We start from the raw sequence: 12,848 nt of genomic DNA on the forward strand, positions 1-12,848 counted from the left end.
GAAAACTAATTAGCAATGCCAGGCAAAAGGAATGTGGACAAATAGGACATTTTAATGACAATATTACAGATCACAATATTTCAGTTTAGATGAATCTAAACATGGTTTTGAACATTTACACAAGTCCAGTGTGGACGGCTTCATCTGTTGCAACAGAAAACTGCATGACCAGAGCACAGGTCATTTTGTCAACAATCGGTAGTGGAATAAGCCACCAGAATATTTTACTCTGAATCACATATTCAGACTCATGCACAAATAGAAATACACAAACAGTTACACATGCAAACATCGATTACAACTAAAGTGTGATTTGACAGAGAATAAAGGCGTCAGTCCAAATGAAAAACTTTACTTGCCTCCATTCCTCTATTTCAGCTGTAACTGAATTATCACAGTATTCACAAAACGAACATGATATGTTTTTGTTACAACAGCTGTAAAACAGTTACAGCTGCATGGAAGCTGCAGCCTCGACACTCCTCTCCTCACTGCCCGTCTCACACTTGCACTCCTCCACCATCATCACTCGCCTCTCCCGGACCTCGGCTCCACAGCGCAGGGGCACAGTGACAGTGTGAGCTTTGGATGGGGCGCAGCGTGAGCAGGGGGCCCGGCGACGAAGGGGCCCTGTCCCGGTACCCAACCCAGCAAACTCCCCTTCAGATGGGACAAACAGGGAGCTGCACTGACCGAAACACAGCTTGTTGTGCACTGTCACTGTGTCACATCCGTCTGCTGTCACACGCTGCGAGGAGATGAAAGAGAAGGACAATATTAGGCTGAACATCACGACAATATTGTCAGTATTAAATTCCCTCTTAGGGTTTCAAAATCAATACTGTGTTTATGTAAGTCCACACCATCACAGCTAATCCACCTCCAGAGCCATAATCAGCTTTATGAGTGAACAGACACTTCTCTAATTGCTACTGAAAAATCAACAGCTCCAAACATTGTTAATTTCTATTTGACTGTGTAAAGAATCAGTCATCTTAATGCACTTGTCCATGGATTTTATTTCTATGTGTGCACAGAAGTCTATTTGGCAGAGAAAGCAAATAAAGTTCTGGCATAACACATTATATAAAAATCTTTGCCTCTTACCTGAGTGAAAGATACTGCAGTGCAGGTCTGTTTAGTGTCCTTCAGGCTGACTGGCAGGGACATGGTCTTTTCTCTTTTATCTATGGCTCTCTGCCACATCTGCAGGCCTTGACTCTTCTTTAGTTCAATTTCAGTAGAGCTTTTAGGGTGCAGGTGGTGTAGCGGACTCACAGAGGTCTTGGAGGCTGGGGCCAGACCTGGACGCCCCTGAGACAAGAAGGCAGGGAAGGACGATCTGGAGCTGAGGGAGGGGGCTCTTCTCGGGGTCAGTCCCCTTTTGAAGAACCCTGACTGGGCCAGGGTGTGAGGGTCCAGCTGCACAACCTTGACTATTCCTCGAAAAGGTTCATCTGGTCCACTGCCAGAGGATTCAAATTCCACCCTTGACCCTTTCAAAGTGTTGACAAAAGTGTTGTGAGGAAATGTAAAAGCTACAGTTGTCCAACATGACAAAAAGACAAGGCTGACAAGGAAAGCCATAGTTTGACACAAAAAAAGATGCTTCTCAAAGTTGATTTAGAGAAATAGAAACTAAAGTTACAGCAACAGTTGTCTGGTGGTTTGGTCCAAGGTTACAAGTGGCAACCTTGCTGTCAGTGCTTTGTCAGTGTGATGGAGGGAGTCTTTTATATAGGTAGCTGCCGGGTTCTCACCTGTTTTTCAACGCAAAGAAGGTGTCGCAATTCCCACACCAGACCGGACATCACACCAAGCTTAAAACTCCAGGTCGTGGATGGTTGCCAGACTGAGAGGATTTTAGTTTCAAGGTGAGCGTTAAAAACACGGTCATAAAAAATAACATCTGAAGGTGTCTCTCTGATGTCTGAGTTTCAGAATAATGTAATCTGAAGGTTGATTCCATGGACACAGCTGAGTTTTCAGTTGTTTAGATAGTGAAAATCCCACTAGATTTAGAAGCTTAATCTTGAGTTAGGTGGAAAACTATAGGAAAAACAACCACGAGCTGCCAGAGCAGCTTCGGTCCTACTTGGCATAGATTTTAAATATCTGGACATAGAGGAAGTGTGAAATCCATTCGTCCAAAAGATGTTACTTAATTTGTTATTTTCATGGCTGTGGTGGATAGTGTTGCCTGACATGTCACGTTTCTTTAAAACCACAATCAACAAGCAAATATTATTAATTACAGTATATTGTTATTATTTTGCATACTGGGAATTGCAGATAATTTGATATTAGTTTTCAGCACCATCATGGAATTCGTGTAAAAAAAAAAACATACATTACTGAAGATAAACCCTAAATATACTGAACTTGCAGATCGGACTAAAAGACAGCAATAAAACACAGTATGCTTTGGAAACAGTTGCTGCACACTGCTGTAGTTAAAAATGTAGTCAACAATAAAGCCCTTCTTTTTAAGTAGGTGTTCTTGTAACCCTTTGGCTATAAAGCAATAATGAGTTTATGTTCTCTGTGTAAACAAGCTGTCTCCTGCCCATTTATTCCCATGAGCAGCTTCCCAGCCTCTCCCTTGACGTCCCATCATTACACCATTAGACTTCAGTGCGCTCTGTCACCCGTGACCTGATCACACACTGGCTGTTGATGGCCTGACCTGCTTACAGTGTTTTATTGGACAGGGTGTTTGACTTTCTCATAGAGACATGGGTATTAAGAGGCACTTTAACCTATTGCCCCTTTTCCAGGTCTGTTTCCCTTCCACCCACTAAACGTCATGGTTCAGATAGATGCAAGAAAGGAAAGGTTAAATAACACATGGTGTTTTAATTTGAAGACTTCCTCACCTACACTAACCTGGGACATTCACACACTGGTTGGTGAGGTCTACCAACTTCCCTGAGCAGTCACAATACTAGGTCATGTAGAACGTGTGAGGTTGTGTTCAGTATCAGTCTTACTGTGGGAAAAATCACTTTCTGCAACTGCAGAACAAACTTTTTCCACAAGAGGGCACAGTTTCCAAAGCATTGTAACCTCTGCTCACACCCCTGCTCTCTCACTTACTGGAAATGGGCCTGTTCTCAATGAGCGATAAACTGTGGATTTAAAAACTGTTTATATTGTTGCATTGCCACACTTAGTGTACAGGATTGATTTACTGTCTCTCAACAAAAGATTTTTTTTAAATAATTCATTGCAAAGCCTCAGTGACAGATTTGGATGAACTAATGGCACTGCTGCAGCCTCTCACCGGGGTTAAACTGAGTTTAATGTGGCAGTTGTCGAGGCACTGAAAATTATGATGAATCATATTTACAGAGAGGAGAAACTCAGTTTAGGAACGGTTTAGTCAGTCATGTCTTCTGTGATAAACTGAAAACAGACCAAATACTTTCTTTATTGACTTCCTGCTTGTAGAGCTGATGTGGCCAAAAGGAATAATGTCAATAAAACCAAATAAAAGTATGTAGGTTAGTATATGAATAATTGTTCAGGTAATTATTGTGTCCTGGTTATGGGAGGATCCTCTGAAAGAAGTGACTCCTGAAGATAGAACTTTCAAAAGGACCTAAAGCGAGGCTGAACCTGCGGCTCTGTCCCAAAGGAGATAATCCTGCCTTTTAACCCTGTGTGGGACTGTCTCATCCACTGTGTGGGTTCCCATAAAAAACCTCAGGGAAACTGCTGTGTGCTGCTCTTTTCTCTTGTACTGTTTGATAACAGTATACGATAAAACATAAATCTCACACTTGTGTAACTAAGTGTGTAATAAATATAGAAGAATGTATGAATTAATGCTACTTTTACAGTCATTCATTCATAAACAATGGTAAATATACAAAACACATGTTGTGTTGGGAGTAGGAGGAATTCAGTGTGTCAGTATGAATTACCCACCATGAAAGCACTTTTACTAATATAGATGATGCCACTGAGAAGGGTCATCGGGTAACTCTGACACAGCATGTGACGGGAGAACCTGCCTCTTCAGCAGTGAGCACACATTAAACGTCACTAACTAAACCCCACTAAAGACACACACACACACACTGACATACACTGTAATCAGTCCTTTGTAATGTAACCTGTCTCGAAATGTATCAGCAGCCATTAACCCTTTTGAATTGTAATTTTCTCACATGGATAAAGCAAAGTAAAGCAGTTCGGATCATAAGTCTAAACATCATGGAACAACTTACTGTAAAACTTGCACCAAGCAATTAAATAGCTGTTCATTAATAGTATTTACTACTAAGGTCCATCGCCTGCCACACACTTGCAGCAATCCACTAACTATCCCAGAACACACACACACACACACACACACACACACACACACACACACACACACACACACACACACACACACACACAGGCTGTTGGGGGATTTGATGAAGGTAAAATGAGCAAGAAAAATTACAAAAAGCACCAAAACAGTCTGTTTGTGATTGAAAGTATTGATATGAAAAACTTATTTTACTCTGTGAGGCATTTAAAACCACAGATGCGTTTTCATCCTTGTAATAAAATCCCTTACCTACCCTTAACCAGCATGCGTAGATAAAAATTCATGTAGTTGCTTAAAAAGCTGAGAAACTGGAACCAAGAAAGACTGTCCTGTAAACAAAACCTTAAACTTCTTATCATTTTAAAAATCACTGTTGACTAGAGTTTCCCCTTTAAATTCCCAGGCTCTTTCTCCCTCTCTGAACCTGTATTAACTGATGTTTTGGCCACTTGTTAAGTATAGCAGATATAACCTGTCAACACAACATTGACAAACTACCCACCATACCCATTTCCTATTTGCATATTCAGCAGTCATCAACATTCATTTGCAGTCTGCCTCTGGCCACCTTAAGAATGTAGGTCATCAATTCACTCTTCCTTTTAGCTCTGTTTTTGGTCTCCACCACCTTGTGAGGATAATTTCAAATTACATACTAGTGGTCATGTGATTAATTGTAAGTATAAATAAAAACAGATATTTAGCAGCTCTAGCAAACAACCGTCTATAACATCTTATGTTCTCTGTTAAGGATGAACCAGATGATGTATTTCATATATAAATCAAAAATCATTTCTTCACATATTTACTAGTTCTGAATGTTTTACGTCCCTGAGAAAAGTAGATATAGTCAACTCAAAATGAATCCTTACTTTTTCCTATTGACTAAATGGCTGAGCATTATCCAGAAAATTTGACCATATTACACCAATTTTAGCTTCCCTACATTGGCTTCCTGTCCATATTGAGATCAGACTTTAAGGTGCTTTTGAAGACATATAAGGTTCTAAATGGACTTTCTCCTTCATACCTGTCTGATCTGCTTAAACCCTTTACTCCATCTCGTGCTCTCTGTTCCCAGAATTAGGGCTCTTGTCTGTTCCCAGAGTTAAAATGACGTCTGCTAGCTGCAGAGTGCCCCCCCCCCCCCAGCACATGAGTGCCCAGGCTGTGTGCCTCTCTCTCTCCCTTCTCCTTCTCCTCTATCTCCTTCCTGTTACTCTCCGCAGGTCCCCTGCCTCCAGAGCTGTAGAGTCTGGATCTGCAACTGCAAACCACCTACTGCCCCCAAGATCCTGTCTAACACCTGCTGCTAAACTAACTAAATCTTACCATAATTAATAATAATAATTAATACTGTTATTTGCTTTCATTATTACTTTTATCAGTAGGAGCATTACAGTTCTTGTCTTTTCCTCTGCGCTCTCTCTTGCTCTCTCTCTCTTTCTCTCCTGCTTGCATGCTCTCTCTCTCTAGTCCGGTCCTGAGTCCGGTCATGCTCGAGGTTTCTGCCTCTTAAGAGTAAGTTTTTTTCTTGCCACTGTTGCCTAGCGCTTGCCTTTGGTAGGAATTGGTGGGTCTCTGTAAATAATATTATAAAGAGTACGTCTACACCTGCTCTATTTGGAAAGTGCCTTGAGATAACCTCTGTTGTGAATTGACGCTATACAAAGTAAAATTGGCTTGACTTGACAAAATTTGCAGCAGTTTGTTGAAGGCAGAACTTCTTGCTTTCATTCAGCCACTTGGGATTTGCAGTTAACATACTATAAAGCGTATGCATTAATATAAAATTAATATGATTGGTGTTAGAGAGAGTTCACTGACTTCAATTGTTTTTTTCCTGTGGTGTCATCATTTTTGATTGTTATGCTCTTATCTTCAGTAATAAGGGTAACTGCTCCTGTGTGGGATCAGATAAAACTAGCAGCACTGGCAGAATATTCCTGACTTAAATGAAATGTTATGTTTCTTTCTATAATGATAATGGTGTCGTATATCTACTCACAGGCCCACAGTTTACATTCTAATGTTTAGTTACTTTTTCCTGTTTGCCTCAGTCTAGAATCCATTTTATGTGAATGTTAAAAGATCTATTGCCACAAAAAGAAAACCATAATCAATTTGTTGATAATTGTAAAAGTCAAGATTGTGACATTTATTATTTATATATGATCAAACATACAAAAATAAATTTATCATATTATTGCAGTGAATGTGTGGGACAGAAACAACTGACACAACTTGCGAAGATCCTTCTCTGCTCTGTGCATCATTACACATTACCAGCCATATGTTTCAGCACATAGAATATCATCTGACAACAGCCCTTCTGAAAACATAAATAAATCACAGTATAAGTGCGTTCAGATACAGTTTTGAAATGGAAAAACACAGTAGCTCAAACATCTACCTCTCCATCTTTGGTTTTAATGCTCTACATGCCAATAATGCATGTGTTAGGTTATCTATCTATCTGTCTGTTTTGAATCAAAGGAAAAGAAAATAAACTTTACACCAAGTAAAATTTCTCCACCAATCACAATATTGTCATCTCATCTCTGACGGGACACATCACTTAATGTTCTTGTAGAGAATCATCGAAACCACCATGGCAGCAATCTGCAAAGACAACGGGTCATCACCATTTCATGTAAACACAATGTATAGTAGAGATGACACACAGGTTATAGACTGCACATTATGACGTATACAATAAATTTATGAAAAAGCCATGCACTGTCTCTTCCCTCCATAAACGTATATATAAGCCAACTCCACCGACAAGGAAAATGGAAATCATGAGGAGCAGAACCTGAGTAGACCTCAATTATGTGTGATGATGATTGACAATAAAAATCAGCAATCCTCAACATCATATATCGTGTAAAAAAAAAAAATTAAAAAAAAAGATTCATTCAAATGCTCCATAAAGAAATTTTGTAATCCAAAATACACCATAGGCCTCATCGTACATGAGTGTCCACAGACACATTAGCACAGTTATGATATTGGCTTTGTGGACAGTTATTACATATTGTCTGTTTTATTGTAATGCAATAGTTTTGTGAAATATGCAAAACCATGGGTAGATATTAAGGCCAAAGGTGCAGGAGAGGTTTTCCCCTTGGGGGGCCCCCCAGTAGCCCCTCATATTGGCACATTTTGTATTTACAACAATAAACCACCTTAAACCTCCCATAAAGACACTACAGTGCACTGCTGCTCCCCTAAGTGGCGGCCCTTGATGTGTGTGCTGTAGCTAGTGTCTATCCATTGCCTGCATGTTAGGCATTCAGGGAACATCTGTAAATTGTAGAGTCTGCCAATACTCTGTATACCAGTGTCATTAATAAGTGTATGAAGATGAGGAAAGATTTAATAACAATATGAGAGTCTTAACATATATTGCACTCTATCAAAGTAACTGCGGAGAACACACAACTCTTCTAAACAGATGTAAATAACCTGTTAATAAGCTGTTTTCTGTACCTCAATAGCAGCAATTCCAAGAGCCACAGCTGCAACGATCACAGCATTGTCCTCTATCAGCTGCAGCAGCTTGAAGTAGCAGCCGTCAATCATCTGGAAGAGAAACAGCAGGATTTAGCAGAGGTAGGGAGTGACTGGTGCAATTCATCACAATCAATGTTGTTAACATGTATGAAGTTAAAGCAAAAGTAACATGGTTTCTTACCGAAACTTCTGCAATCTCTGCAGCACATTCATCCGAGGTGATGAGGGTTGCATTGCAACATGTGGTCGGATAAAACTTTCCGTTACCCTCATTGTAAAAAGGGGAATTGTCAAAGTCTGTGTAGTTCCTGTATCCACAGCACTTAAACTAGAAGGAAACCACAAAGTGTTATAGTGTTACAGTGAGGAGAGAGGTGTGAGCAGCTCAATTATGGAAATGTAAAAAAAAAAGAAAAAAAGATTCAGACACAATTGCGTAACATGGTAAAATAAGAGACAGTACGAGGGTGTACATGTTGAAGGAATCAAAGAGTTGAGTATTGGCTGAGGCGTAAACTCAGACAGTCACTACTTTCATCTCAAAAAGTGGATCACATAATTGCCTGTGACAACAGAGATGTGTATATCTAAGGTTGAAAGAGTCCACTCAAAAAATACAGTACCTCATCCATGGTGCCGTTCCAGATAGAGGTTAAAGGTTCACTGCTTCCATAGTCTTTTTTAATGCTCAATATAACTTCATGCTCCAGATCAGAGAGAAGTTCATCAGCCTGAGAAGGACAGATAGACAATAGCACATCATCATATTTTTTACTTTATACACACACAAACACACATATATATATATATATGTATGTATATTAAAGTTTGTAAACCTGACTGCTGGCAGTTGTTGCCAAGAAGCTTTCGAAAGCCACTTACCAAACCCTGGAAGACGAACAGCACAATAGCTCCTGCGACCTCGATGAGGAAGATGATCAGCACAATACTGAAGAACTGAGTGGAGAAGAAATGATAAATAATGTTGCAAAACTCTCACTGTAAAATATTTGATTAGTAGCAGCATTATGCATCTGTAAAATCAAGCCAACAGAGTGAGAAACAGGCTTGGACAAAGAACTTTAATGCAGATGTAACATCGGTACACACTGCAGAGATCAAACCTAAAGTTAAGTGCTAAAAGTCTTAACAGCTTCCTCTCAGAGTCACTGTATCCATCTGAATTGTATGAGAGAGCATTCTAAGGTGAAATAATAATCTAACATTTCAACATTCCCCATCACCAGAATTTACTATTTTGGTCCAGCTTGGACCAAAATATGTGAAATGTAGTTTTCTGTGCTCTTGAATTATAAATTAAAATTCATTACTATTTCAAAAGAAGGAGATTTATGTCCCTTTGGTCAGCTCTCAAACTAAGTCTCTGGTGTTGACCTATCAAACATCGCTTACCGTCAGCAGCATGCACTTGCTCTCCTTGATAGCTCCACAGCAGCCCAGGAAGCCAATGACCAGCAGCACACCACCCACTGCCATGAGCAGGTAGGTGACGTTGATTAGCTGGGATATCCCAGATGGTGCATTGTCCACATTATCCAGTATACCCAGTAAAGAACCACTGTCCACCTTCAGCCACACTCCCACACCCAGGATGGCTGCACCTGCCAACTGCATGATGGGTGGAGAAAGGAGAAGAGAAAGAGGTGTTTTTGTTAACAATCAGACAGTAACAATAAGAGCAGGAGTTCAGCCTGAGAACAATTTATAAGACGTATTATTGATTAAATATTAAGTTAAAATATAAAAGTTATTCAGACTAAATCATTTTTGAGATAATCAAAAATAAATTTAAGAAAGTAAATTTATTCACTTTCTTGCTGAGCATTAGATGAGAAGGTTGATGCCACTCATGTGTACATGGTAAATATGAAGCTTCAGTTTCATTTAAAATCCCACTACCATTTGTAATACAGCAAATGACGACAAATCCTGCCTGGGAACAGAGCCTTTCTCAACAGTGTTGTGGTTAACTCCTTGTATTTAGATGAGTGTGGTCATTTAAAAATAACAATTTCATGTCATTGTTTATTCTATAGTTCTGTTTTTTAGCAGCCTTTAAAGAACAGCATTTCCCGTAATTCCTTGACTTTTGCAGGTTAAATGTCACAGCCTGACAAAAGATGGTTCCAATAACAGCACGATAGAGAGGTGAGGAGCAAACGCTGTAGGAGCTTTTATACAACAGAGATAACAACTAGAAAGTTGGAAAAAATAAAGAGTTGTCAATTTTATGGATATGGACAAAACCAAGTTATAATGATGTAGTTTTTCATGGGAATTGTAGTTTTCCACATGCTTACAAAGTAATCATTTAATGTAACAGTTAACCTTAGACACATGCTTAATTTTTTCAGAGGATTTTTCCAGAGGCTTCACCCTGTCTCCAGTCTTTATGCTGAGCTATGCTAAGCTAAACTAAGCTAAGCATCTCCCAGCTCTAGTTTTATATTTAACTTACATGTAAAAACCTCTCATCTATCTAAGTGTATTTCCCAAAATGTTAAGCTGTTCTTTTAAACTATCACTGAATACAGGAAGTACACAGTTCCATTTTTCAAGCTGTAAAAGAATATTGTACAAAGCATAAGGAAATATCTTTTGCACTGATGTTGTTTCTGTATGAAACATGAAATAGAGCTTGACAGTAGAAGCAGAAGATTTTCTTTTTTAACTTACGAAGATGCAGCCATTGAAGATAAACATCATCATTTTGAGAAGGCCGGAGCAACACATCTTGGCTTTTTTATTTTCTTTCTTCTTCACACTGTTAAAAAAAAGAGAAGAAAATAGTGTGTGAGTTCAGCTGAAAACTAATGTGTACACTTAGTCACACTTACTTACTAACTCATTTATTGCTTAGGAGATTTGGAAGGACAACTTTGCATTTTACCTCTCATAGGAAAATCAATTGTATAGAGCTGACTTACAACACAAGCGAGCACCAACGTGGGTCAAATAGCATTTGCTTTGGTTACACATTAACCACCGTAACTTGCAGGAAAACAGAAGGGGTCTTAATCTTAAACGTCAGTTTTCATACTGACGTAATCTAAGTTTCGGTTGAAATGTGAAATAAGCTGCACGTTCGTATCCTCATTTTATTTGAAATTTTACTTGCGTGCATGCTATTTAAATCATCAACAAGCACACATTTGAATCACGTGATATGTGCAGAGACTACATGTGGTGCAGAGGAGAAAAAAATCACCAATCAAAAAATCAGCTTTGAACTTTTGTCCCCTTCATTGTAAAAGTGTATGAACAGTTTTATCATACTGTGGTGCTCTTTATCAATGTTACCTTAAATATTATAACCCATGTCTCTGTCAGCAGAGAATAAAAGTGTCTTTTCTGCAGTATGCCATTAAATCTATGAAATACAGGTTAAAAAGGTGGAGTGTAACTAACTCCACTGATGTGTTCATGATAAATGGTAAAGATATCTTATGTGCTTACTGGTTGTCGCCCTAAAGTAGCTCAGAAGAACCATAAAACACATACCCTTGTCCCCAACCTTGCTCAACTTTGTTTCCATCTGCTCTCTGTATCAGTGAAATGAGATCAGCTTTATAGTTATTGATTTTTTTTTCTTCCTTATTGCAGCTTTGACGATAACAGACAGTAGGAACCTACTTGGCAACTGTTACCTTGTTTCCAAGAGGCAATAAAATGTTCCAATAACACCTATAAAATCACATGTTTTTTATCTGAATATGTTTCATCACAGCCTTGAGGCAGCAAAACAGGACAATTAACAGTTTTTAATGCTACTTCTAGAAAAATTTGAAGGTTCCTACATCAGCTGTAAAAACTAATTTCCTGTACTGTGTAGAGTCAGTTTAATACGGTATATACTGTTAAAAAAGAACTGAGGACTGAACAATACTTGGTTTATTCAGTCTGTTACTGGTTACACTGCTAACTGTTCCTAAGCAAGCAAGTGGTTTATTATGACAGCCCCTCATACAAAATGACAATCATGACAAGCATGACCTCACTTTGAAAGATGAATCTTTAAGATTACAAAAGAAATATAAAAACATAATATATGAAATACAAAAACTAATCCCTCTGTTTCAGACTTGTTTAAACTGTACATTCACCACTCAGCCACAATAAGCCACAAGCCACAAGGCCATAAAATAATCGAAACTACAAAATAGGTTTTTACGGACGGTTCAGAATGAACCACCAGGCCACAGATACACACTGATCAGCCACAACAATAAAACAATATAATACCTGTTTCAATGTTGTAGATGAAGAGTTCTGTCTGAAAACATCCTGCGTGCTGGATCATGTTATATACTCATTTTCTGTAATTTTCTTTTAGATTAGAATTAAAATGATTTTGGTTGTTGAGTATATAGTTGGATATTTGAATTAAAAAGTGTGAAAAACCATGAAACTCGTACCTGTTCTGAACTGACGGCCGTCTGCCAGCTGAGGTCTGATCAATGAGGAGTGTCTGCTCAACGAGGCTTTCACATGCCCCTTTATCTTCTCACAGGTATGTCTCTCTCTCTCTCTCTCACACACACACACACACACACGCACACACACACACACACACACACACACAGGGAAAAAGGGAGTTCATACCCTACACGTCACTGACTTTGCGTTCATGGTAGGCAACATTTCCTGGTGTCCAAAGTCCCTTCAAAAACAGAAACTTTTATCACCTAAAATTTTACAACCAATTCTAGGTCAAAATAAAATGATTTCTCACATTAACTCGCAGCATAATTTCAAAAAGAGCACAAAAAGGAGCTAATCAAAGGAATTAAATAATTTAATGTTGAGCATAAACACAAACCTGATGAATGTTTTATGTTCCAATAAATGGAAAAAAAAAACTTTAGGGATAAGATTTATGACATGATTGATTCCATTTTATGATGATTAATTACTGAGTGGAAACCTCTGGAAACCTATCACACTTTTCCTACATTCAGAAATGTTGTTTAATACAGAAAAATAACATGAA

The 12,848-nt window shown here is 38.7% G+C and overlaps 2 protein-coding genes across 3 annotated transcripts; both read right to left on the reverse strand.

The window, feature by feature from the left end:
* Nucleotides 1-448: 448 nt before the first annotated feature.
* LOC111237700 (DAN domain family member 5-like) lies at nt 449-1,587 on the reverse strand. The gene is made up of 2 exons (XM_022766897.1): nt 1,108-1,587; nt 449-748 (listed from the first exon to the last, which is right to left on the reverse strand). Exons 1-2 carry the CDS (start codon nt 1,585-1,587, stop codon nt 449-451), a joined length of 780 nt encoding a protein of 259 aa, XP_022622618.1.
* Nucleotides 1,588-6,458: 4,871 nt separating this feature from the next.
* On the reverse strand, nt 6,459-12,358 carry LOC111237684 (tetraspanin-1-like). 2 transcript variants are annotated; one of them, XR_002665785.1, is made up of 9 exons: nt 12,274-12,358; nt 10,535-10,622; nt 9,251-9,466; nt 8,720-8,794; nt 8,461-8,568; nt 8,019-8,165; nt 7,814-7,906; nt 6,838-6,943; nt 6,459-6,653 (listed from the first exon to the last, which is right to left on the reverse strand). XR_002665785.1 is itself a non-coding variant. In XM_022766878.1 (8 exons), the coding sequence occupies exons 2-8, from the start codon at nt 10,589-10,591 to the stop codon at nt 6,896-6,898; spliced, it is 744 nt and encodes a 247-aa protein (XP_022622599.1). In that variant the 5' UTR covers nt 10,592-10,622; nt 12,274-12,358; the 3' UTR covers nt 6,801-6,895. The 2 variants fall into 2 exon arrangements, 1 of the variants encoding a protein (XP_022622599.1); XM_022766878.1 differs by lacking the exon at nt 6,459-6,653 and having other exon boundaries at nt 6,801-6,943.
* Between the last annotated feature and the right edge of the window lie 490 nt (nt 12,359-12,848).

The sequence above is a fragment of the Seriola dumerili genome, unplaced genomic scaffold, assembly GCF_002260705.1.
Source record: "Seriola dumerili isolate Sdu_G_001 unplaced genomic scaffold, Sdu_1.0 BDQW01001087.1, whole genome shotgun sequence".
NCBI lineage: Eukaryota > Metazoa > Chordata > Actinopteri > Carangiformes > Carangidae > Seriola > Seriola dumerili.